The 23,713-nt window shown below is 41.5% G+C and overlaps 1 protein-coding gene across 22 annotated transcripts in view; it reads left to right on the top strand.

Moving 5' to 3' along the window:
• LOC128339466 (microtubule-associated protein 2-like) overlaps positions 1-23,713 on the top strand; it is a 416,732-nt gene that overhangs the window by 314,674 nt on the left and 78,345 nt on the right. For 18 of the 22 annotated variants that reach the window (XM_053283451.1, XM_053283447.1, XM_053283445.1 and 15 more), the window contains 2 exons: positions 13,200-13,313; positions 15,192-15,269. In XM_053283451.1, coding sequence (XP_053139426.1) covers positions 13,200-13,313; positions 15,192-15,269 — 192 coding nt within the window. The remainder of the gene's footprint in view (positions 1-13,199; positions 13,314-15,191; positions 15,270-23,713) is intronic. The other 4 variants (XM_053283456.1, XM_053283467.1, XM_053283460.1 and 1 more) reach the window with 2 other exon arrangements.

The following is a 23,713-nucleotide window of genomic DNA, read 5'->3' as shown; positions in this document are numbered from 1 at the left end:
AAACCATTGCCCTACTGATACTCCTGATTACCTATTACATTTTCACTCAGATGGTTAAAAGAACCTTGGAAAGCTATTGTCTTAGTTAACAAAAACTTCTATTGAATGTTATAACGTTTTTACCTTAAAGGTTATATTGGTGTAAATTCCATAAAGCAGACTTGCTTAGTTTTGGCCTTTATTATTGCGCAATAAAGTTTAGTGAAGGGCTACTATAGATTTTTCAAGTTGTTTATATGTGGCAAATAGTGATTTTCTTTCTGTCTTGCTTGAGAAATATATTTAGCATATGCACTTAACTAAGAGCTGAAAATTACTTATTCCTTTTATTGTCTAGATTCTACCTTGGCAGCTATTAATGTTGGTTGCCCAGGAAACTGCACTGTGCCCTGCTGTGAAGCTTGACAAAGAGCCTTCTGAAATTGTTTTTATTTCCTGATATCACAACTGTGAATGTAGCTAATTTGTTCATCACACCTCCTTCCCCTGTTTCTTGACTAAAATGTAGCTAAATTAGAGGGTCATATTTCTCTCTTTGTCCCAGCTGAAACATCCCACATGTAGGATTTGAGTGCTACTTTCAAGTTTTCACAATTTGATTCTCATTTTTAATCCACATCTGCAATTCGTATCTGGTGATGGCATGGACTGGTGTCAGACTTGTATATTCCATTTTCCCCCATGTCTAAAAATTTCCATAGATGCTGTATGAAAATTATAGGCATGTTTAGAGAACTTGTTTAAGACTGTGGAGGAAACTATTTTATTTGGTTGACCTGTGGATCATGTTCTTCTCCAAGATGGGATAATAGATACTTATACAGGTGGCCCTCGTTATTCGTGGTCGTTCCATTCTCACCTATAGATGTAAATGCTGGAACGGCAAATAACGAAACCTTGAGTCAATGGGAATTGGGAGGGTTAGGTTCCTAAACAAACAAACAAAAACCAGGGCCAAAAAAGCAAGGGGAGCAGAATAAGAGAAGAAAAGAACAGTACCTTATTTTCCAGCTCTCCAGCAATGCCTCCCCAACCCCACCCCCCAAAAATGGCTCAATAATCACCAAATAGCTCTCTGCTGGAAAATGGCTCCTGGTAATGACATCAGAAGTCATTTCTGGGTTATTTCTGGCCTCTCAAAACCATGGATAGGCAAATTTCACCTATTTTTCTACCCACAGATAATGAAACTGAGTCTCTTGGGCCCAATATATGAAACCACAGATAGGAAGTCCATGAATAACGAGGCCCACCTGTATAGCCAAACCTACATACAGCAAAACCATCATATCAGCATGATGGTGTGGGCCACATTGAAATGCTTTAATGAGCATATCTTTTGGGTCAGAAAGACTACAGTGTGAAAAGCAGTCTTGGAAGAGCAATGGGGGAAGGGACTGCTTAACCCTTTCCCCCTGATGCTTTTGTCCACCAAAAAGTACTGTCAATTTGCATATTTCCTCATGGGGAAAAAGACAAAGGATCTTTGGAATCAGTTTTGTGTGGAGAAATGACTGAAGAGGAATGAGTTAAACACCCCCCTTCCCTCAAAGTTCCAACCTCCCACAAGCTAATGAGATCACACCTAGATGCTATTCAAAAGGTTTCCCTGTATTATCCCAGTACCAGACCCATAGCCAGCTGGTGGTATGGTGTGTGTACCTACCACACCAAAACATTCTCTTTCCTTCCCAGCCTCACTGACTGTTTTCACTGAACATTTTATAACCTTCCTCCCTGACTTCTGCAATCCCACCCCCCATCCACCCCAATTATTTTATTTTATTTTATTTTATTTTATTTTATTTTATTTTATTTTGAGGCTGGTTACAGGCCTGCCCAGTACCAATATGTTTCTTAGGTTCTCCATTCAGCTTCTCGTTATTTTTTTCCCTTTTGTAAAACAATAGATTAGCTGCTACCAAGCCTTGAGCTGAGTCAATGCAGCTGCTCTGACCTGAGTGTTTTGAGTTCTGCCCTGCCCACACACACACCCGCCCGTAGTTGTCTCATGTTTTCCCTCACTCCGTGATCAATGTACATATTTAGCAAACAGACAAGGAAATATTTTGAATCAATATCCTGTCAGTTTATGATCCACCTGAACTAGTGCAGCAGAGGTGGCTCACCAAATGGAAAGCCCATCCGAAGGTTGCTGTTTCCTTAGTCCCATCAAGCACGATCAAATGTGAACTGCCAGCATGTTCCAACAGACAGAATGCACACAGAATAAGCTTGGATCAGCATCCAATAACTTGTTATTTGCTTAATTCAGTTTTTGATGTTGTCATTCTAATGGCATCATGGTGTTAACAGTAATAGTAAATCATTGTGAAAACCCTATGTCAGAGCTTTTGAGCGCTTACCCCGCCTCACATTGAACTTGGTTGAGTTTCCTTTTGTTTGTTTGCTTGTTTAAAATCATTCGAATCCCTTGAACTTTAACTGAACCATAAGGCAACTGTGAAGAGTTTAATAGCTACCCTCCAAGGATTTGCCTTATCCACTGAATCTGCTATTTATAGGGCCCATTAGTACCAAAATGTCTGGGTTGTTTTTGTAGCAGTCATTAACAGTAGAAAGACTGTTTCTGCAGCATTGGCTGTTCCTTGGGTGTCGCCAAAAATATCCATCAAAAGAGTGCTAAAAACTCAACCTCGCTTGATAAAATCCCCAGAGGCAATTTGTTTTTATTTTATGGATGCCTTACATTAAATCTTCCATTATTAGTAAAGCGATTCTCTCCTCCCACCCCTTTGTGCTTTAATTTTTATCCTGCATGACCTAGGTCATAGATAGTCTCTGTCTGCTTCTTAGAACTGTGTGTGGCTGCAAGATCAAGGCCAAGATTTTGATGCAGAAACAAGGCTCAAAGGTCATAAGAACAGCCCTGCTGGATCAGGCTCAAGAAGGCCCATCTAGTCCAGCATCCTGTTTCGCACAGTGGCCCACCAGATGCTGCTGGAAGCCACAGGCAGGAGTTGAGGGCGTGCCCTCTCTCCTGCTGTTACTCCCTTGCAACTGGTACTCAGAGGCATCCTGCCTTTGAGGCTGAAGGTGGCCCACAGTCCTCTGACTGGTAGCCATTGATAGACCTCTCCTTCATGAAGCCATCCAAACCCCTTTTAAGGCCATCCAGGCTGTTGGCTGTCACCACATCCTGTGGCAGAGAATTCCACAAGTGAATCATGCATTGTGTGAAAAAGTACTTCTGTTTGTTGGTCCTAGACCTCCTGGCAATCAATTTCATGGAGTGACCCCTGGTTCTAGTGTTGTGTGAGAGGGAAAAGAATTTCTCTCTGTCTACTTTCTCCACACCATGCATGATTTTATAGACCTCTATCATGTCTCCCTGCAGTCATCTTTTTTCTAAACTAAAAAGCCCCAGGTGTTGTAGTCTTGCCTCATAAGAAAGGTGCTCTAGACCCCAATCATCTTGGTTGCCCTCCTCTGTACCTTTTCCAGCTCTACAATGTCCTCTTTAAGATGTGGTGACCAGAATTGTACACAGTACACCAAGTGTGGTTGCACCATAGTTTTGTATAAGGGCATTATAATGTTAGCCGTTTTATTTTCAATCCCCTTCCTAATGATCCCTAGCATGGAATTGGCCTTTTTCACAGCTGCCGCACATTGAGTAGACACTTTCAACGAGCTGTCCACTACGACCCCAAGATCCCTCTCCTGGTCAGTCACCGACAGCTCAGATCCCGTCAGCATATACTTGAAGTTGGGGTTTTTCGTCCCAATGTGCATCACTTTACACTTGCTAACATTGAACTGCATATGCCACTTTGTTCCCCACTCCCCCAGTCTGGAGAGATCCTTTTGGAGCTCCTCACAATCCGTTTTGGATTTCACTACCTGGAAGAGTTTGGTATCATCTAAAAATTTGGCCACCTCGCTGCTTACCCCTGCTTCTAGATCATGTATGAATAAATTAAAATGCACCGGTCCCAGTACAGATCCCTGGGGGACCCCACTTCTTACTTCCCTCCATTGTGAAAACTCTCCATTTATACCTACCCTCTGTTTCCTGTCTTTCAACCAGTTAGCAATCCACACATGTATTTGTCCCCTTATCCCATGACTGCTAAGTTTCCTCAGGAGTCTTTGATGAGGAACTTTGTCAAAAGCTTTTTGGAAGTCCAGGTATACTATGTCAACTGGATCACCTTGATCCACACACTTGTTGACACTCTCAAAGAACTCCAAAAGGTTGGTGAGGCAAGATTTACCTTTGCCGAAGCCATGCTGGCTCACTCCCAGCAGGGCCTGTTCTTCTAGGTGCTTTTCAATTTTATCCTTGAGGATGCTTTCCATCAATTTGCCTGGGACGGATGTTAGGCTAACCGGCCTGTGATTTCCTGGATCGCCCCTGGATCCCTTTTTCAAAATTGGTGTTACATTTCCTACTCTCCAGTCCTCTGCTATGGAGCCTGATTTCAGGGATAAGTTATATATTTTAGCAAGGAGGTTGGCAATTTCACATTTGAGTTCTTTGAGGACTCTTGGATGGATGCATCCGGCCCTGGTGATTTGTTAGCTTTCAGTTTTTCCAGACAGTTTAGAACATAATCTCTTGTCACTTCTATCTGACTCAGCTCTCTAGCCTCCATCCCTAAAAAGCCTGGTTCAGGAACAGGTATATACTCAGTATCCTCTGCCATGACGACAGACGCAAAGAACTCATTCAGCTTCTCTGCAACCTCCATATCCTCCTTAATAATCCCTTTCACTCCCTCATTGTCTAATGGTCCAACCGCCTCCCTGGTGGGTTTCCTGCTTCTGATGTATTTAAAGAAGTTTTTGTTATTCCCCTTGATACTTTTGGCTAAATGTTCCTCAAACTCTCCCCCCCACTTATTGTCACCTTGCATTTCTTTTGCCAGAGTTTGTGTTCCTTTCTGTTCTCTTCATTTGGGCAGGCCTTCCAATTTCGGAAGGAAGTCTTCTTCCCTTTTATGGCTTCCTTGACGGTACCCTAGCCATGCTGGCATCCTCCTGGACTTAGTGATACCTTTCCTCCTTTTGGGTATACAGTCTAACTGGGCTTCTAGTATTGTGGTTTTGAGTAAATTCCGTGCATTCTGGAGTGAAGTGACTCTCCTGATTTTCCCTTTCAGCTTTCTTTTCACCATACTCCTCATTTTTGAGAAGTTTCCTCTTCTGAAATTCAAAATGTCCATGTTAGACATCCTTGGTGATTCTCTCCCCGCATGTATGCTGAATTTGATCACACTATGGTCACTGTTCCCTAGCGGGTTGATGATACTGACATCCCGCACCAGGTCCTGGGTGCTACTCAGAATTAGGTCCAAGGTCGCCTTCTCTCTGGTTGGTTTCAAGACCAACTGTTCTAGGGCACAGTCATTTAGCGTATCTAGAAATTTGACCTATTTGTCATGACCTGACTGTGAATTTACCCAGTCTATGTATGGGTAATTGAAGTCACCCATAATTACAGCCCTGCCTCTCCTTGACGCCTCCCTGATTTCCTCCTGCAACTCCCAGTCACTGTCGGCGTTTTGATCAGGAGGGTGATAGCACGTCCCCAGTAGCACGTTCCCTTTCAGGCCTTGTACTGTCACCCACAGGGTTTCTGTGGAGGACTCCAGTCCACCTAGGTTTTCTAGCTTATTAGATTCTATCCCTTCTTTAACATACATTGCTACCCCTCCTCCAAGGCACCCTCCCTGTCCTTTCTATAGAGTTTATACCCAAGGATAACAGTGTCCCACTGGTTCTCCCTGTTCCACCATGTTTCTGTTATGCCCACTATATCTATTTATGCGTTAGCAACCAAGCACTCCAGCTCACCCATCTTGGCTCGGAGGCGTCTGGCATTGGCATATAAGCACTTATATGCTGAATCTCTCACCTGATGTATGTTATTCTTTTGACTCTTTGACCTGCTGGCACTGGCTCCCATCTGCTCTTTATGTGGCTCCGCTCTGTCCCCTTCTGTTTTATCTGAATTCTTTGCACCATCACACTTTAAAGGATGGATGGCTTTTGCCACATGGGATACTGCCCAGCTCCCATCGGCTGTTCCCCAGGCGTCATTTTAAAAGCTGTTCTGCAACCTTTTTTATTTTAAGTGCCAGCAGTCTGGTTCCATCTTGGTTCAAGTGCAGCTCGTCCCTTTTGTACAGGCCTTGTTTGCCCCAAAATGTATCCAAGTGCCTAACAAATCTAAACCCCTCCTCTCGGCACTAACGTCTCATCCACGTATTGAAACCCCTCAGCTATGCATGTCTCACTGTACCTGCGCGTCGAATAGGTAACATTTCTGAGAATGCTACCTTGGGGGTCCTGGACTTCAATACCCTACCTATCAGCCTAAATTTGGCTTTCAAGACCTCCCGACTACATTTCCGCACATCGTTGGTGCTGACGTGCACCACGACAGCTGTCTTCTTCCCAGCACTGCCTAAGAGCCTGTCTAGACGCTGCATGATGTCCGCAACCTTCGCACCAGGCAGGCAAGTCAACGTGCGGTCAACACGCAGGTCACAAACCCATCTCTCTATACCTCTAATGATCAAATCACCCACTACAAGGAGGCCCCCACTCCCCAGAGGAGTATCCCCTGTGTGAGAGACTATGGGCTCATCATCCATGGAAGGGGTCCCTTCTAAAGGAGTATTTTCCTCTTCCTCAGACCGATGTCCTCCGTGCCCAAGACCTTCATTCTCCCTGACAGCAGAGGAGCTACCAGCCCTGGAGTGCGATGCCTCTGTCACATCCCTGAAGGTCTCGTCCACATTCCTCTCTGTCTCTCTGAGCTTCTCCAGATCTGCCACCTTGGTCTCAAGGGATTGAATTTGTTCCCTGAGGGCCAGGAGTTCCTTGCACTGAGCACACACCCATGACTTCTGCCCATGGAGCAAATAGTAATGCATGTGGCACTCTGTGCAATACACTGGGAAGTGCCCCTTCCCCTGCTGACTGTCATGCACACGACCATTTCTGTGGGCGGGGAGAGTGCAGCAGAAAGGCAAGATTGAACGGACCTTCCCCGGAGATGATTCTAGTCAATGTGTGGGACACGCTGCTTGCATGCCCACATGATCCACACGGCTCCTGGCAGAACGGATTTCTGGAGGCCAGGAAAATGAGTCCCGGCTGCCAGGAATACCTATATGTACTGCACTGCTTGTGCGGTACACCGGCTCTGTGTCTGCTTGGGCTACGTGCAGGCCAAGCAAATACACAACTCCAAATCTGGGGTAAAGAGCGCACTTGTGATCCCATATTGTGATCTCCCACGCCCACGAACTCTGAGGTCACACAGAGTTCATTAGGTCACACACTGCTCTATATGTTGAATGGGGGGCGAAATTCCTATTCATTGCACTGAGACAGGCTAAAATCTTAAAAAACATATATTAAAAACCCATGAGCCCCACCATCTTGGGGCTGCTGGGGGGGAGTTGTGGCACAAGGTGCCTTGCCCCCAAACCCTCTTTAGTGCCCAGGACACACACACCCCAGTTGGGGCAGTTGGGGCTTCCTCAAATTCCCCTATGGGAAAATGCAAAAAATGTAAACATCTTTTAAAAATCATTAAATATTGTAGGAGTGTCCGGTTGCTTTGGGGATCAGTGGGTGGTAGGCACCTCTGGGTGCCTACCACCCACCCCAGTTTTGTGCCTCTAGGTTCTCTGCATAGAGGATAATCTGCTCCTTTGAGTCCCCATTATACCCTATGGGGGAAATGCAAAAAATTGAAAAATCTTTTTTTTTTAATCATTAAAAATCACAGGAGTGTCCAGTTGCTTTGGGATTTGGGTGGTAGTTGGCACCCATGGGTCCCTACCACTCCAACCCAGTTTTGGAGGCTCAAACCTTCAAACCCTTTGAACCCATTTCATACTGGCTTTAGAGCAGGCTATGGGATTGAGACGGTCTTGATCGGCCTGATAAAGGTTCCCCTTTATCAGGGGAATTGACAGAGGGAGTGCGACTCTGTTGATTCTTCTAGATCTCTTGGCAGCTTTCAATACCATCAACTATGGTATCCTTCTGGATCACCAGGGGGAGTTGGGGATAGGAGGCACTGCTTTGCAGTGGTTCCACTCCTATCTCTCAGGCAGATTCCAGATGGTGGAGCTTGGGGATGGTTGCTCTTCGAAATGGGAGCTATTATATGGAGTCCCTCAGGGTTCCATTCTGTCACCAATGCTTTTTATCACCTATATACAACCACTGGGTGAGGTCATAAGGAGATTTGGTGCAGGGTGTTACCAGTACGCTGATGACACCCAAATGTATTTCTCCTTATCATCATCAGGAAATGGCATTTATTCTAGAAATGAGTGCCTACAGGCAGTAATGGCCTGGATGAGGGACAACAAATTGAAGCTGAATACAAGCAAGATGGAGGTGCGCATTGTGGAGGATCTGAATTTGAGGGACGAGTTAGATTTTCCTGTGCTGGATGGGGTTACACTCCCCAAGAAGGAACAGGTATGCAGCTTGGGAGTGTTCTTGGATCCAGGCCTTTTCCTGGTATCCCAGGTGGATATGGAGGCTATGGCAGGAGCGCTTTCCATCAGCTTCAGCCGATTCGCCAGCTGTGTCTATTCCTTGAAGAGAACAATCTCAAAACAGAGGTGCATCAGCTGGTAACCTCCAGGCTTGACTATTTATTTATTTATTTATTTATTTATCTATCACATTTTCATCACTATTGCAATGCACTCTTCATGGGGCTGACTTTGTACGTAGTTCAGAAACTTCAGTTAGTTCAAAATGCTGCAGCCAGACTGGTCTCTGGGATAACCTAGAGAGACCATATTTTGCCTGTTTTAAACCAATTGCATTGGCTGCCAATATGTTTCCGGGCAAAATACAAAGTGCTGGTTATTACCTTTAAAGCCCTAAATGGCTTAGGTCTGGATTACCTTAGAGGGCACCTTCTTCTGTATGAGCCCCATCAGACGCTGAGGTCATTTGGAGAGGTCTCGCTCCAGTTACCACTGGTGCATCTGGTGTTGACTTGGAGCCAGGCTTTCTCTGTAGCTCTTCCTGGCCTATGGAATGCACTCCCAGCAGATATCCGTAGTCTGGGCTCATTGTGGGCCTTCAAGAGAGCCCTAAAGACTTACTTGTTTGGCCTGGTCTTCCAAGGTTTTAAAATTGTTTTTAAATGGCTCTGAACTGTTTTAGATTTGTTTTTATATTGTTATATTTAACCCATTTGTTTTAGTATTTTACCTGTTGTGCAGATACTGTTTTAACTTGTTTGTTTTAATTACTGTTTGTTGTAGTATTTTACCTGTTGTGCACCACTCAGAGCCTTTGGATGGGGCAGTATAGAAGTGTAATAAATAAATAAATAAATTACAAAATGACTCAATTTTTTTAAAAAAACCCAAAACGTCAACTTTCAGCTGATTTCCAGGCATTATGGGGGCATTGCGCGACACGGGGGGAGCAGCAAAGAATGGTAAGAAGCATTGTCCCCCCCCATACCCCAATTTGGCCAAAAGCCAGCATTTTTCTCCATTTTACTGGTGACCGGGAACTTAACTCCCAATTCCCTATTCACTCAATGCCTCGATATTCGCAGTTTCCATATCCGCAATACAACTGCGGAACAGAACCCCCATGGATATTGAGGTCCTCCTGTAGACACATACATATATACAGACATCTATATATGTACACACACACACACACACAAATGTTGCAGTTATGACGTAGGCTTGCATCCACTTTAATACGCATAAACATTCTTATTGAAATTAATGAGACAAGTTTACTTGTCCTATTAATTTCAGTGGGAGCACTCATGCATACCTTAGTCTGGTTGTAAGCCAGTGACTGGAGTAGCCTGCCCTATAACAGTAACATTTACATCTGTGTGAGCGCTCTCTCTCTCTCTCTCTCTCTCTCTCTCTCTCTCTCTCTCTCTCGTGCACCTGAGCTAAAGGTTTGTGACAGAAGAGGTACACTTGTTGAAAATGGTTGGGAACCCCTGATCTAAAAGATCCAAGAAAAAAATAATCTTCACCTGGTGCTAAATCAGTCTTGGCACCAGCAAGCCACCCTGGGGAGAGCATTCCAAAATCAGGGTACCACACTTGAGAAGGCCCTGTCTCAGATCATCTCCAAAGGCAAGGGGACCCAAATGAGGGGCTCCAAGAACCATTTTAATATCCAGGCAGTTTCATGTGGGTGATGGTGGGCCTTAAGGTGCCCAAGCAAAACCTTAAGCCATTTAGGGCTTCAAGAGTTAAAACCAGCGCTTTGAATTGTTGGTGGAAAGAGACTGGGAGCCAGTGCAGTTGCTTTAAGATTAGCAAGATAAGCAATTCCCCCAGTTATAGTCAGCAATTTTGCTGCTGTAGTCTTCAAAGGTAGCCCCAAGTACAATGAATGGCAGCAATCCAAACAAGATGTTTATATACAACCTGTCTTTCTGTTCACTCAAAGCAGCTTACAGTAACTATTGAATTACAAAATTAACAATGCATTCTAAACACATACTTGTTTGGTTTTTTTTTAATGGGGTACACTTGGGGTACAAATGTAATGGGGTACACTTGTCTTATTAGACATTTCTGGAAGATGAGTCATTCTGCTAGATTCAGCAAGTTCAGAAGCCAGCTCTTCAATGCATTCAAGGCTGGGACAGGGACTAAATTTTAATGATTTATTGTTATTTTTCTATAAAGAAGGTTCCTTTAATGGAAATGGAATCCCAGCGTCATCTTCGAAGGTGTGCATGGAGTGCTGGAAAATTTAGTATTTCCCAGCACTTCTCCATAGAGTTCAGTGGAGAAAGTGCAAGAGAGGACTATACTTCCTAGTGCTCCGTGCACGTCAGCTAAGATGGCATAGGGCTCAACAGGTCTCCATTTTTCTTAAAGGGACCCCTCAGCGCTGAAAAAAACACAACATGGAACAGAGGTCAGTTTAGTGGCAAATGGCTCTAACATTGAAGGGTGTTTGTTCTTGTTTTTGTTTTTGCCAAAGTGGCACCTAACTTGAGAAATGATGAAAATAACTGATTTAGAACAGCAGTCTTATACAGAAAATGCTAGCAATCTCTCCAGTATGCCTGAATTTTATAGGCAGTGATTTCCTTGTGCTTCAAAACCAGATGTATAAAATATATAATTTATCTGTGTAGATTCATTACTTCTCAAGTGCACCATCATCATATGGCCAAACATTTAAAATTGTGGAGTTCTCCATATATAGAGAACTCCATATATAGAGAAATATTTTATCTGAAGTGCAGGCAAGAATGGAAGCAATTCATATGTCAAATCAGAAATCCTATTAATTTAATCTGAAATCCTATTAATGTATTTCAGTCACAGGGCAATATCAAAACTGCAGGCAGTGACCTTCAAATAAGCTATCTCTTCACCTAAGGAATACAACTGAGGTGAAGGGAACTTGTGGGCGGGGGGGGGGGGGGGCGGCGGCGGCGGGAAGAGGCTTGCCTGTTGCTTTTCTGCATCAGGCCTGAAAGCAAAACCACCATCACAAAGAAATGATCCGTGCCATTTGCTTTTCTTGTTAGCAACCCTATTTCAAAATCTGCCAGAACCTACTGCGTTTGACTTCTGGCTCTGCCTACAATGCCCCCGCCCGACTGCTATGCTCCACCTACCTCTGAACCTGCTTTGGGCTCCACCTCCAGAGTATTTCAGAAATTGGAAACTATTCTCTTCTGGGAACAGGGATAGTACTTTCCTGTCATATGATGCAGGAAGTAGATATGCAGTCTCTGTATTGGAGAATATTCATGTAATTTCACCATGGGAGTGAGGCCCCGGTTTTCCTGCAATACTACTAGGGTTGCCAAGTCCAGATGGTGAAAAAAGTCAAAATCCATCACCAAAGAAGTGGAAATAGAGGATGCTTTTCACCCTCACCCCCCCAAAAAGTATTCACTTTGCATGCAATTTGCATATCTTTATTGGTATTATATATTCATTTTCTGATACAAAATTGGATAATTTGAGAATAAATCCAGCTCACCATTGTGAAGCTGATGACCAGGTGAGCTGTATGTCTGCTCAGTCTGCTATCTAGCTGCAGAGTTCTCAAGGCCCCTGCTTCTTAACCGTAAATTCATCTCCTGGTAAGGTTTACCACACACACAGTCCTTCTCCCACGTGGGTCACCCAACCTGCTTTCCCCAGCTAGGCCAGCAACTTCACCTCTTGGCTCAAGGCAGGGCAGCCAGCTGGCTACCCAGGCAGCCTCTTTGTATGCTGGTGCAGCGGTGCCTGCATTTTCTCCCACTCAGTTGCTGTTCTCTACGACTATAAACATTTATATACCACTTTTCAACAGAAGGTTTTCAAAGATAAGATGCTCCCCTGTCCCCAAAGGACTCACAATCTAAAAAGAAGTGTGAGGTAACAGCAGCATCAGCCACTGAAGGGATGTTGTGCTGGGGTTGGATAGGGCTAGTTGCTCTCCCCATGATAAATAGAAGAGATTCACCACTTTAAACGGTGCCTTTTTACTCAGCAGGGGTATCTGCTAACTGGGTAAAGTTAGCTAACTTCTCACTGCCACCACATGAAGGAAGCAAGCTGCACCTGCCAGCCCACCCACCCTTGACCCCGCATCACGTGGCTCTGCAACCTGCCACTGAAGCAGAACCTCCCCTCTGGCTTCCCCATTGGATGGATGGTCTGTTCAATAGGAAGGGGAAGGAGGAGGCAGAGGAAGAGAAGCTGCCTATGAGAGCAAAGTGTTCTGAGAGAACAAAATGTTCCAGCTGCTCCCCAGAACTTCGGACACCACAACACATTCAAAAAAACTTGTTTGGCCCCCCCAAATAGTCACATGTCCTCTAGTTGTCAACCCTTGATACTACTCTACAACAATATTTAGTGACTGAAATCCAGACTAAGTACTACTTGGGAGTTACTCTAAAGGAAGGGCTATGATTGCTAGTAACTGAGATGCTGTGGTGAGTCTGGCTTTGCCAATTGCTTTTAAATGATCCACTGAAAAATATTTTGGAAAAAAGTAGCAGTCCTAAAACTGTTCTACCGCAATCCATGTTGAGTACAATAGAGCTAGTCTAGAGGGAGTAGTTTTAGAATTGCAGCCTTAGCCTGAAATCCTTGTTCACATGAGACTCCTTTAAAAATATTATTCCCTCTATCTCTCACATTAACATGCCTTTGTTTGTCTTGTTAATTCTACTACTGTCCCAGAAGAAGTGTCTGCAAGGATAGTCCAAGTAGTAACAGCTGAAGCTGTGGCAGTCCTGAAAGGGGAACAGGAAAAAGAAGCCCAGCACAAACATCAGCCAGCGCCATTACCTTTAGGTAAAGCAAGTCATCTCAGCTGTATTTTGTGTTAGAAACATCAAGCTTTGCACTGCAGCTGTGCCCTAGATTTTTTCATTCATTCATTCATTTTAAGAATTGAGAGCTGAAGGCTGACATATCTGCGTTGTCCAAGAGCAGGAGTCCTATCCATAAGATCACTTACTACAGTTGTGTTTCTTGCTGGGAAGTTACAAGGATTACCAGCTACACATTATGCAGCATGCTGCTTGTCATGCCCAATTTTTGATGGCCCTTGTTTAATGCTGGAGATGTGCATTTCAAAATCTACTACTTTTTCTTTTGAATAACTTCACCCTTCCCCTGCCATATTTTTTTAAAAAATACTATTAATTTATATTTTATAGAGGGTCTTTCACCCTGATTCAGTCACATTTTTATCAAGAGATGCAAAAGGGAGGAGGGGACCACTTTTGATAATGAAAGACTATCAAGGTATCGGGGTGTAGAGAATTCTTTGTTGGACAGAATAGAAAAAGTAGCTAAATTATTATTTATATGCAGAACCGAATTGTTATGCAGTAATGTGAGCATTATTTTTATTCAGAGGAGCAAATGGACTTAAACATGTGTTTAAGTACTTCCCTAAACTATATTCAAAAGAACTGAGCCCACACAGTAAAAGCTGAGCTGCACACCAGGAATCAAAATATACTACAAAATGTTAACTTCTGCTGCAGTACGATAGCTAATGTGAACCTTTGTATATGGAAAGCATTGTATAATATATTTATTATTATATATTATTATGTACAATGTATTTATTTGGGTTTGGTTCAAGTTTCGAACTATTAATATAAGCTTTAACAGTTACATGACTCTGCAGGTCTGTGGAAGAAGCGGCCAGCTCAGTAAAAACGAGATAAACGTTATTACAGTCTTTGACCAATACAGAAGCATGAAATGGGGTGGTGGGGGCACAAAATCAGGTCCTGGGTGAAAAAATACTTGTGCAGTTGTAAAAACATTTTCTGAAATCAGGTGCACTAGGGAACTAAGAACAACAGGCGCAATCCTTCCACAATCACATATTTTTAAACCTGTTCAGTGGAAGAAATCAAGCATATCCTTAAACTTCCCACTGAAATCAATGGGGGGAAATTGCTTAAAATTGACTGAGTAATGTCCAGTATTTTTAAGGGAAATGCTTAGGAAGCATTACATGGGCCTAGTTCCAGTTGAAGCCACAGTCCCTATCCTGTTTATGCACTTCTTGTATAGGACTTGGGTATTTGGAAGGAGGCTAGTGTGGAGAGCCTTTCCTTGGCTATTGGCTAGCCTCCAGTTATATTCCAAGGCTTGGAATTAAATATTTCCATATGAAAAGAAACTGTTCCAGGGGAAAATATTTTAAATAGTTTATACAAGTAATAAAATGTTAGTATAAAACGTTATTTCTTCAGATACCTGTAAGTGAATTCTTAAACATCGGGTTGGGCACCTCTATATGTTTGGGTTTTTTCCCCCCTGAATGATATACACAAATCTTTCATGCTTGGATGGTGTTCCTGCTTTTGGCTTGTGAATGAGGTTTTCTTCAAGGCATATAGGAATCATAATGTCAATCATTTAAACTGCAGGGATGTAAACAAACAAATAAAACACATATTATGTTCACTGGTAACTTTGATTAAAGAAAAAAACATTGTAAAACATGTGAATAGAATTGTGAGCCTAGTGCTGCATTTCAGTTTGTTATAAGATGATATGACTGAACTTAAAGTCTCTCAGATCCAGTTCACTATTGAAGTGTTATCAGATACTACAAGATCATAGTAATCCAGATCATCCACTTTGACACATCTTGGTATCAAAATAATTAATCACTGTGTCTCATTTCTGCTGTTCAATCTTTAGCAGTTGAAGAGACAGCTAACCTGCCTCCTTCCCCACCCCCGTCGCCAGCTTCAGAGCAGACTGGAACACTGGAAGAAGGTAAGCATTTGCTTGTGCACTGCAGGGTGTGTCTTTAAGGAGTGGAAACTACGAATCCTAGTGAGACAAATGGGAGGATGACACTGTCAGCTTCAATTTTAAAACATGAACATTCATCCGAATAGTAAGTTACCAGATACATATGATTATAGAACATAAGTGCTATCAGTATGTAGAGTGTGTAGTGTGTATGTCTGTATACATATGCATGTTGATATTTGGAAGTGTGGATTGACAGGAAAATATGAGTTTTGTCTGTTGTATTGGTGTTGAATAGCTAATGCCTAAAGGGTTGAGAGAGTGCTAGTGTACTTCTAAGCGCTCCAGAGGAATAAATATGCCTCTCATCACTGAAATTCTATGATGGGGAAAACTGCACCTATGCAACTGTTAAAGCATTGGTACCCTCAAAGTCTGTCCAGTGTGTCCAGCTGGAAAGGAATCCAAGGACGTCTTCTGGTTTTAGGAATGCCTGCTTGTGTCCTAATCGCTCTTACTTGAATATTCAGTGTGGCATCCCATGCTGGGAAGAGGTTCTATTGTTGAATTAATGTGTTTGTTCTGGGCTAGGCAAAACAAATAATATATAACTCAAAATCTAAAGCATCATAACATTAGAAAAAATGGAAAGAACATTATAATGAAATGCTTAAATCAACTCTGTTCAGTGATACAGTTACAAATAAAGGGGAACACACCTTTTCAAAATGTTCGGTATTCTATTTTACATTCTTATATTTTCATATATTTGGTGAATTTCTGCTAGACATGCAGCTATTAAAAGACAGGAGGCTGCCAGAGGAAAAAACTTGGCAAGCCTACCTGGAAATAAATATTGAGTAACACTCTAACTATATTCATTCAGATTTCTTTAGGGAAAAAACTAGTATTCCAGGATCAGCCAGCCTCCCCACCCCACCCCCACAAGTTCTACTGCATGAAGCATAAAGATACAAACCGTTATCATTATCATTCCTTTGTATACCTCCATGAGCCCATGTATTTTTGTGTCTTGGTCCATGAAGGCTGAGCTTGTTTTTAATCTGACAGAATTCAAACCTTCTGAAGAAAATTGATCTGTCTATATAGCATAGAACTCAGTAGCTCCAACAGCCTTTATTCACAACTTCCCTAAACTTGAACGTGTGCTTAAATCAAGAGCTTTTTATGAAAGTAAAGGATTTATTTGCATGTGGAAGCATGTCCTTGAGAACTGGATTGAAAACAGATGATATGTCAAAAGGGATCTAAAGGTGGGATTATCTCATCTCATTAATTATTATTTGTTATTTAACACTGTCATTGCAATGCCACCACAGCTCCATAGAGCTTAGATAGTTGCATTCCCATATGCCAACTTGGGACAACCCTACTTTCCTTTTAAGTATATTTGAGTCAAGCAACATTCAATACTATTTTCAAGCATTTCAGTGAAGGTTCTTTTTGCCTTTGAAATATTGTCATCTTAAATATAAATCAAAAAATTTTACAGTCTGTGGCCACGTTCAAATGTGGAGGCTTCAATCCTAATGTGTTCTTGTGCAAATGGAAGGCACTTCCATTTGGAAATCCTTGTCAGTCCCCCATTTCTACAATCCCACATACCATCCTGTTCCAGAGAGCCCTATGACCTGGAAAATTATTGGGGGCTGAAGTGAAAAGGATAAGGCAGCAAAGCACAGTTTCAGTCACAGAAGTTAGGACTCACCCAAGCCAGTATTAGGGAGTTTAAAGCTCATTGAAATCAAAGAAGGCTATAGTCATGGGAAAGAAGAAATGGATTCTGTGCATCAGCACATGCTCAGGTGGTTTCATATGACTTTGTATTCCTTATAGTGGCTGCAAATATCATGATATCGACGCTGAACATCTTAAACTTCCATCCTGTCCTATTCCCTCCTTGCTAATTGTTTTTGGTCCATGTAACCAGTATCCATGAAAAAAGCTCATCTGGGTTGAAGTAACCATCATGTTACTGGTTTGCAGATCTACTTCTTAAGAGTTGAGGACAAGTGGTGCTCTGTTAACATTTATATATTTGTGTATATTTTTTAAAAAATGTAAATAATTGTAGTGCAGAAGTATGAGCTGTACTGTAACCAGTAGTTTTAGATCTATTTTAGATTACTATAGACATGATCCATCCAAAGCTTAGCACTTTTAAGCTCCATTGATTTCAATGAAAGAGTTAAGCATGTGCTTGAATCTCTTTCAATGAAATCAGTGCAGTGTGCTGATGTGCTTACCTTTGACTAGATGTGTGATTGATCAAGGTATATATACTGTATATGTGTGGGAAATTGTAACTAGATACTTGCTTTTATATTTCACAGCCATTACTGTCCCAATTTACAGATTCATTATCTTGTAACCTTTGAGAATTTCATGGAAGTTATGCCTGCTTGACATGTGCATAAGACAATATGTAAAGTTAAAGCTAAGTTGCATGTTTAGAAAAAATGTATAATACAGCCCTCTTAAGGGCTCATTTCCGGAGTGGAGCAGGGATTGTATGTTTGAATGTTCACTGTATATTTATTTATCTATCTATCCATGCATCCATCTATCTATCTATACACGCTACATGAAGTTTCAGAGAGTTAGGAAGGAGAATGAAGTTTTCCCCTAGCAAGCCACCTTTCCACAAGCAAGCAGTTTATGTGATCCACCCAATCATTCTGAAGGGGTAAACCTCAGCAATGCTGTACTATTGTTTGTGGGTGTGGAAGTTGCAGCTTCAGTGAACTAATCTCTTCTAAGGTGAATTTCAGCCACGTCAAAACCATCGTTCTTTCCACTTCTGGAACTGACCCAGCTTGGGACCGAAACTGATGTTGTGTAAATTCATTAAATCAGGCCAAGTTGGAAATAAGGTCATGATCAGTTGGCTAAAATTGCTCTCCAAAAATCTACATGGAAAATAGTGATCCAACCCCTACTTAATATATTGATATACCGTATGTACTGAGTATACATTTTACCAGATTAATGGTAAAGTGGTCCAATTTAGGGCCTATTTTGTGATGAGACGTTACCTAAGGTGTTCACTTTGAACAAACTGAGCACTCTTTGCTTAAGGGTATTATTATTATTATTATCATTATTATTATTATTTATCGTCATCTTTTTCTGATGTGATCTTAACATTTTTGGTAACACACCAAAGTTCTTGATCAGGATTTATATTAAAATTTAAGATACCAGCATTCCCCTTGATTTAAAATTGGCGTTGAGTTGTCAGTCATTAACATTAGTGCTATTGTTTTTCTGTTGATTTCAGTTTCATGTAAAATAATAATTGACGACTCTCCAGGAATTTTGAAATCTTCAGATGCCAAATGTATTTAGTTGCCAACTAGTTGTTGGGTGTATTTAGTATTTCAAAGAGATGAAACATCTCCAGGTCATTGTGACTCAGTAGATCAAGTTGTTCCCAGTTCTGCAAATGGCAACTCACACTTTGTATTTCGGGGCGGGGGGTGGGTGGTATAATAGAAAGAATGGTGTTTATAGAAATCCACCAAAGGGTCACTTTTTGTGTAAGATTCTGAATCTATGATGTATATGTTTTTAATTCTGTACTGTATTTTAAGATATAATCTAGGCTGTCTGTTTGAAGGTTGGCCAAAAAATAAATAAATCATAATATTCTCTTTTGCAGCTGAACAACAATTCTAAAAAGGTTTTTTTAATGTAAATTCATCAAACAGGTGTATATAAGAAAGATGTTAGCACAATCCAGCCACTACAGTAGTAGAGTTGAGGACATGGTTAAATCTCTTCCACTGAAAGTAGAAAGGGCTCCATTTTGGGTGGATCCTGCCAATTCTCAGACATTCCATTGTGTAGTCCACCATTTACTGGTCGTCATGGAATTCCAGAGTAGTACGTGATGATATAGATGATGTGTATACATGTAAGTGTACATGATGATGGTACATGATGTGTTTCAAGTAGATTTAATGTTAGGTGTGTGTGTGTTTTTAAGGGGGAAGATGAGACAAAATATTCATTGAAAGCTCATCTCTTTTTCTATCTTGAAATATTTCATTTTCTTTGAAGTGAATTAGATCTCCATTTAGTAAAGAATTGAACTGCTTTTTTCTACGGCTGAATAAGGAGGACAACATGGAAATAAAGGATTCCAGAATTCCATTATGCTGTACACATAACTCTGACAATCCAACTTGCATTAATAAGATTTAAGAGTATATATTTTATATAGAATAGCATGTGTGTGTGTGTGTGTGCATGCACGCGTGCGCGTGCACACATGCACCATACATTGATATCTATAAAAGGAAATCAGTTAGCAAATGTTCAAACATTTATCAAGATTCACAGAGATGCTTTTCAATGGTGGTGCATGATATTGGAGCTAGGTATATTTAACAGCTTTGGACAAGCTTGTACAACTTTATGGATTATCAAGTTGTATGCAGTCTACCAGCCATGTATGGTGGCCCACTAGGGGTTTAGCGAAGCTCCTGTTTGTCCTGCAAAATGTGGCGTGGGCAGGACTTGTCAACTGGCAGCCATCCATACATGGCCAAAGGACTGCATTCAACTTGATAGGTCAGAAGTTGTGAAGACTTACCTTTGAATTTGCACTTGTCTTCATGAAGTGAAATTCTGGTTAGACAAAATTAAACTCCAAACTTCATGTGTGAAAGTGTTGTCTAGCTGTGTTCCTGCAGACTTATGTGTGCAACTAATATCAGTGGGAATTAAACTTATGTACTGCCTAGAGCCATTGGCGTCAGGTGGTATATTAAATAAATAAAATGTACTTAGCTATGAGAGTCACCTTACTGCCATAGAATTTAGATTGCTAAGAATCACAGCTTGCATTTTATTATTGCTTCTGTGCCTTATAACTCTGGATATAGTTTTGAAAATTGCATACAGTGGATGTGATACACAGGGGTATCACAGGGTTCCAATATTTACAGAGACCAATCTTAATAGAAGTTAGGCTCATTCCCATGTTCATTAACTGGGTAGTGCAAGTGTCTACCCACTTCCAGAAGCTGTACATGCTTGATCATCTGCAAGGATGAAACAAGGTAGGTGTCAGCCGTGATAGTCTGTGAGGCTCCCACTGGGTAGGAGGGCTTTTCCTTCTACCTCATTCAGCAGCTGGGTACAGCTTTTCCTTCTACCTCATTCCTTCTACCTCTGGCTTTTCCTTCTACCTCATTCAGCAGCTGGGTACAGCTGCTGAGTAGGATGGAGCCCTCCTACCCAGTTGAGGGCTAGCTGACAATCACTCCTGGCAATTCCTACCTTCTTTTTCCTCCTCACATATGATCAGAAAGCAGGAGCACACACAGTTCCCGGAACTGTGCTAAGGATTGTGTGAATAAACCTGTAGCTTTGTTGTTATCAGGGTTAGAGAATGCTATAGGCATGTGACAAGTAGGCACGTACAGAACACTCAGTTTTAAAATGAACAGTCCTTCTTTATATGTATCTTCAGGAGCACACACGGGCCAGTGGTTCAAACTGAATGCTTGCAGAAATCTTCACTGTGAAGGAAGTGAAACTGTTGCATTTTTCATGTCTACTTGACCTCCCTCATTACCTCCATTATATTCTCACATGTGCATCATTTTTTAAAAAAAAAAGTGCTATTGTTGTACAACTCAAATATCAGGATGAATTGGGATTGCAGATTGTTGGAATTTTGTGCAAAACAGATGAAGGTTAATTCTTGATTTACACAATTTGAGATCAATATTTCAGAGAGTGTGTTTTCTTTCTCTTTCTTTCTTTCTTTCTTTCTTTCTTTCTTTCTTTCTTTCTTTCTTTCTTTCTTTCTTTCTTCTCTTTATTTAAAAAAAACACCCATGAAATTTTCTTGGGCTTGGAATTTAATGGGGTACAGGTCAGTCTGCTAACAGCCTATCGTAAATTCCACTCCTTCCCTGCAGCATTTTGATGGTGGTAATTTTGTCAGCAGGTTGAATAGCCTAGAATAGGAGGAGGATTTCCTTCAGTCATCCTGTGGAAGAAATCACTATGTAGTAGACATGACAAAGGTGGATGTGGCCAACCATGCAGCAAACACAAATTAGAGAGAGAGAGAGAGAGAGAGAGAGAGAGAGAGAGAGAGGTTTGAGTCAAATCTCTATCAGACGAGAGAAGGTTTACTGCTGCCGATTTCATTGTTCTATTTTAATAACTAGCTTCACCTATATAAAAGAATGAGTGGGTCTGTTTGCACTGCTGTGGGAGGTAAGATACCTAATTTGATTTCATTGGAACTATTTTGTTTGTTGAAAATAATACAGCTAGATTTCATTTCAGGCTATGGAGTATTCCCTGAGCAATGTCTGATCCATTTCATCAGACAGAGCTGGGCACAGGAATGTATGCTGCCTTGTGCAGACAACTTACCTCTTTGTCTAGCATACACTTCATGAGAGCCAACCTGAAGAGTACACTGCTTTATGTATAAAAACAAAGTTAAAAATTCTGAAGAAAAAAAGGAAGACTTGGGGTACAATATCTTCTTTTATAAATTATGTCTTTGAGGAAGGATTTTGAAACCAGTGAGTGCTTTATAAAGTAAAAAGAGTTAAATGTTGAAAAAGAATTAACCCCGATTAGAAGTCACTTTGAAATATCCCCCAACAACAAATTGAGCCCCTAGAATTTAAAAATCCTTTGTTTAAAAATATTTATCTGCTAGGCTACTATTCTCAGGATGGCTGTGCCAGGATAGGATAGACCTAATTCATGACAAAGAGGCTTGCTTACAGCAGTTTCTTAGGAGCAGGCTATGTATATTTAGCATTAATTTTTATTTTCTTTAAATCAAAATACACTTACTAAAACAAACAAAAACCAATTGCATATTTCCCTCTAAAGATTAAAAAGAGTACACATTTACAGATTTTACAGCCATTTCATTCTTCAAGAATGATGTGATGTGATGGAGGTCTTAAGACATTTAAGGAAGAAAATTTAATTGCAAATGACCATACCACCTTTAAAAACAACAACTAATTAACACAGTATAAAGCCAGAAGGCCACAGATTAACATTTTGGTTATGCTAAATAATTTAGCTTCATGCCTATTTAGTCTCATTGGATGCTACTGTGCTGGGCATGCAAAAATGCACCAGTCCGTGGTGTGGTAACTTGAGGACTTGTAACATCCATTAAAGTAGGCCTCTCATGTGCTGATTATTCCTGCCACGAGTAGTCATACTTGTGCTCTGAGGTTCTCAGTACCTTCTTGGGAGGAACAAGAAGCCATGAATCTTGGTACCTGTCAAGCAGGATTGGAACCAATGAGGATGGAGTTGGCTCGACTAACACTTTTGTCCCCTCTACCTCCCTTGCTTGCCACTCAAGTGTGGCAGCTTTTAAAAAAGTGACCTTGTATATCCTTGTGGAGGATATAAAACATGCTACCTATGTGGTCCTGAAACTCTCCACTGGGGAACAAAAGCCATACTGACCTTTTTGGGGGTAGCGTAAAACTCCTCGAGGTCATTCACATAAGTGAAAACTGTGCTCTACCCAGGTTTGGGAGCTGTGTGTGCTCCCAATTTTCAGTTGTGTGGGTGCAAACAGGTAGGAGGAGAGGAAAACCTGGGTAGCTTTGCCTCCTACCTTGCTTCCACACAATCACTTCTCCTTCCTCCTACTTCGCAGTTTGCACCCTGAAAATTGGAAGCGCGCACAGCTCCCAAACCTGGGTAGAACAGTTTTCGCTTGTGTGAATATCCTCATCTACTGTACCTTGCTCAGTTAGCTGTCTAAGAAGTCATATGTCCAGCTCCATTCCTGCAGCCAACCTTCACCCAGGACTTTGTGGTTTTGCACAGTGAATACATAGGGTGGCTTGAAGTATTCTCTTCCATGCAGATGCTCATCCATGAGGAATCTGCTAATGTGTCCTGCATGTGGAATATATAACTATTCATTACTTTAAAATGTAACTTGTTAGTTCTCTTCATGGGACACAAGGAGGTGGGGGGAGGCTGAGATTTTTTTTTTTTTTAAACCCTCTTAAAACAAAGCTGATACTCCTTAGGATTCAAATTTGGTCCAAACACTTTATTCCACACAAAAAGTTATGTGTATGGAATTTCAGAAGATGAACAGCTTTGAACGCAACAGCATCTTTCTCTGCTTTTTAATTGCTGTGTCAAGAATTGTATATACAGCCCAGGATACCATCCATTGCTCTTTGCAAAAGCCTTTGGCCAATAGAGTTGTTTATATCCTAATGTGAAATAATGAGCTTGTATTCAAAACTGAAATAAATTGTGGGGATGGTTAGTATGGAGAAAGTCATGTACATAGCTGTCATCTTCAGAGGTCTTGGCAGGACTGTAATTTGCCCAGGCCCACAGAGCTAAAGGATTTATGCAAGCTGTAATGGAATATCATGAACCCATTCCAATGACCAGAGCAGCCATATTTGATG

The sequence above is a fragment of the Hemicordylus capensis genome, chromosome 1 (genome assembly GCF_027244095.1).
Source record: "Hemicordylus capensis ecotype Gifberg chromosome 1, rHemCap1.1.pri, whole genome shotgun sequence".
Lineage (NCBI taxonomy): Eukaryota > Metazoa > Chordata > Lepidosauria > Squamata > Cordylidae > Hemicordylus > Hemicordylus capensis.
This window is presented reverse-complemented; position numbering and strand designations above follow the sequence as displayed.